The sequence below is a fragment of the Gigantopelta aegis genome, unplaced genomic scaffold (genome assembly GCF_016097555.1).
Source record: "Gigantopelta aegis isolate Gae_Host unplaced genomic scaffold, Gae_host_genome ctg10355_pilon_pilon, whole genome shotgun sequence".
NCBI classification, from domain to species: Eukaryota; Metazoa; Mollusca; class Gastropoda; order Neomphalida; family Peltospiridae; genus Gigantopelta; species Gigantopelta aegis.
The window spans coordinates 1-1,401 of NW_024532315.1; the positions used below are offsets into that span (position 1 = coordinate 1).

At 57.4% G+C, this 1,401-nt stretch overlaps 1 protein-coding gene across 1 annotated transcript; it reads right to left on the minus strand.

The window, feature by feature from the left end:
- Nucleotides 1-228: 228 nt before the first annotated feature.
- Nucleotides 229-938, minus strand: LOC121390870 (the record flags this gene model as incomplete). Its single annotated transcript, XM_041522740.1, has 1 exon — nucleotides 229-938. A coding segment is annotated over exon 1 (710 nt), but the record flags the coding sequence as incomplete, so codon positions are not given.
- Between the last annotated feature and the right edge of the window lie 463 nt (nucleotides 939-1,401).

Here is a 1,401-nt window from a genome sequence, read left to right on the forward strand (position 1 = left end):
AGCCGGCCCGGGTGGAGCCCCCGGGTGCAGACTTGGTGGTATTAGCAAATATTCAAACGAGAACTTTGAAGCTTGAAGTGGAGAAGGGTTCCATGTGAACAGCTTGAACATGGGTCCGTCGGCCCTAAGAGATAGGGACTCCGTTCTGAAACGGGGGCAAGGCCTTGCTCGAAAAAAAAATGTTTTGCCGTATTCCATCGAAAGGGAGTCGGGTCAATATTCCCGAACCTGGACACGGAGATTGGCCCGCAAGGGTCGCGTTCGGTAACGCAAAACGAATTCGGAACGGGTCGGCGAGGGCCCCCCGGGGAAGAGTTCTCTTTTCTTTGTAAGGGAACCCAATCCCCTGGAATCGGGGGCTTGCCCAGATAGGGAAAAGGGGTTCCCGTAAAAGCACCCGGCCTTGCGGTTGTCCGGTTGGCGCTCTCGGGGCCGGCCCTTGAAAACCGACGGAGACTCGTGATTCTCGTCCAGGCCGTACCCAATAAATCCGCGCCAGGGTCTCCAAGGTTTAACCCCTCTAGTCCGATGGCAAAATGTAGGTAAGGGAAGTCGGCAAATTGGATCCGTAACTTTCGGGACCAAGGATTGGCTCTGAGGGCTGGGCCCATCCCGGGCTGGAGACGAACGTTGGGAATGGCAACGGGCTGGGGGCGGGCCTGCCGGTTCCCCTGGTCGCGGTCGTCCCTCTCCGCTCTTGGTTCCTCTCCGCCCGGTTTGTTCCTGGGCGTGTCCGGCGTTTCGGCGGGTTTTCGCGCTCGTCGGGTCCTCTCGTCGGGTTTCGGCCGGGGCCGGGGGCGTTCCGTCGGGGCGGTCTGGGCGCGCGGGCCACTCGGGGGTGGCGTGTCGGGATCGAGCTCGGACCGTTGCTTCAAACCTTCCCGTGGACCTGCCTCACTATGCGGGGCGCCCCGTTCTCGTCCGGGTCGGCTGGGCATTCAACAGCCAACTCAGAACTGGTACGGACCGGGAATCCGACTGTCTAATTAAAACAAAGCATTGCGATGGCCCGTCACCCTGGTTGAAGCAATGTGATTTCTGCCCATGCTCTGAATGTCAAAGTGAAGAAATTCAAAAGCGGGGTAAACGGCGGAGTAACTATGCCTCTCTTAAGGTAGCCCAAAATGCCTCGTCTCAATTAGTGAGCGCATGATGGATTAACGAGATTCCCACTGTTCCCTAGCACATGCAGCGAACCACAGCCAAGGAAACTGGCATTGGCAAATCGGCTGGGACCGAAGACCCTGTTTGAGCTTGACTTTAGTCCGACTCTGTGAAGAGACTGAGAGGTGTAGCAGAGGTGGAGGTCGCGGGCAATTGAAATACCACTACTTTTATCGTTCTTTACTTATTCGGTCGAGCGGAGATCGTGGAGCAAGCCCTTGCTTCTGGAGTTAGAGC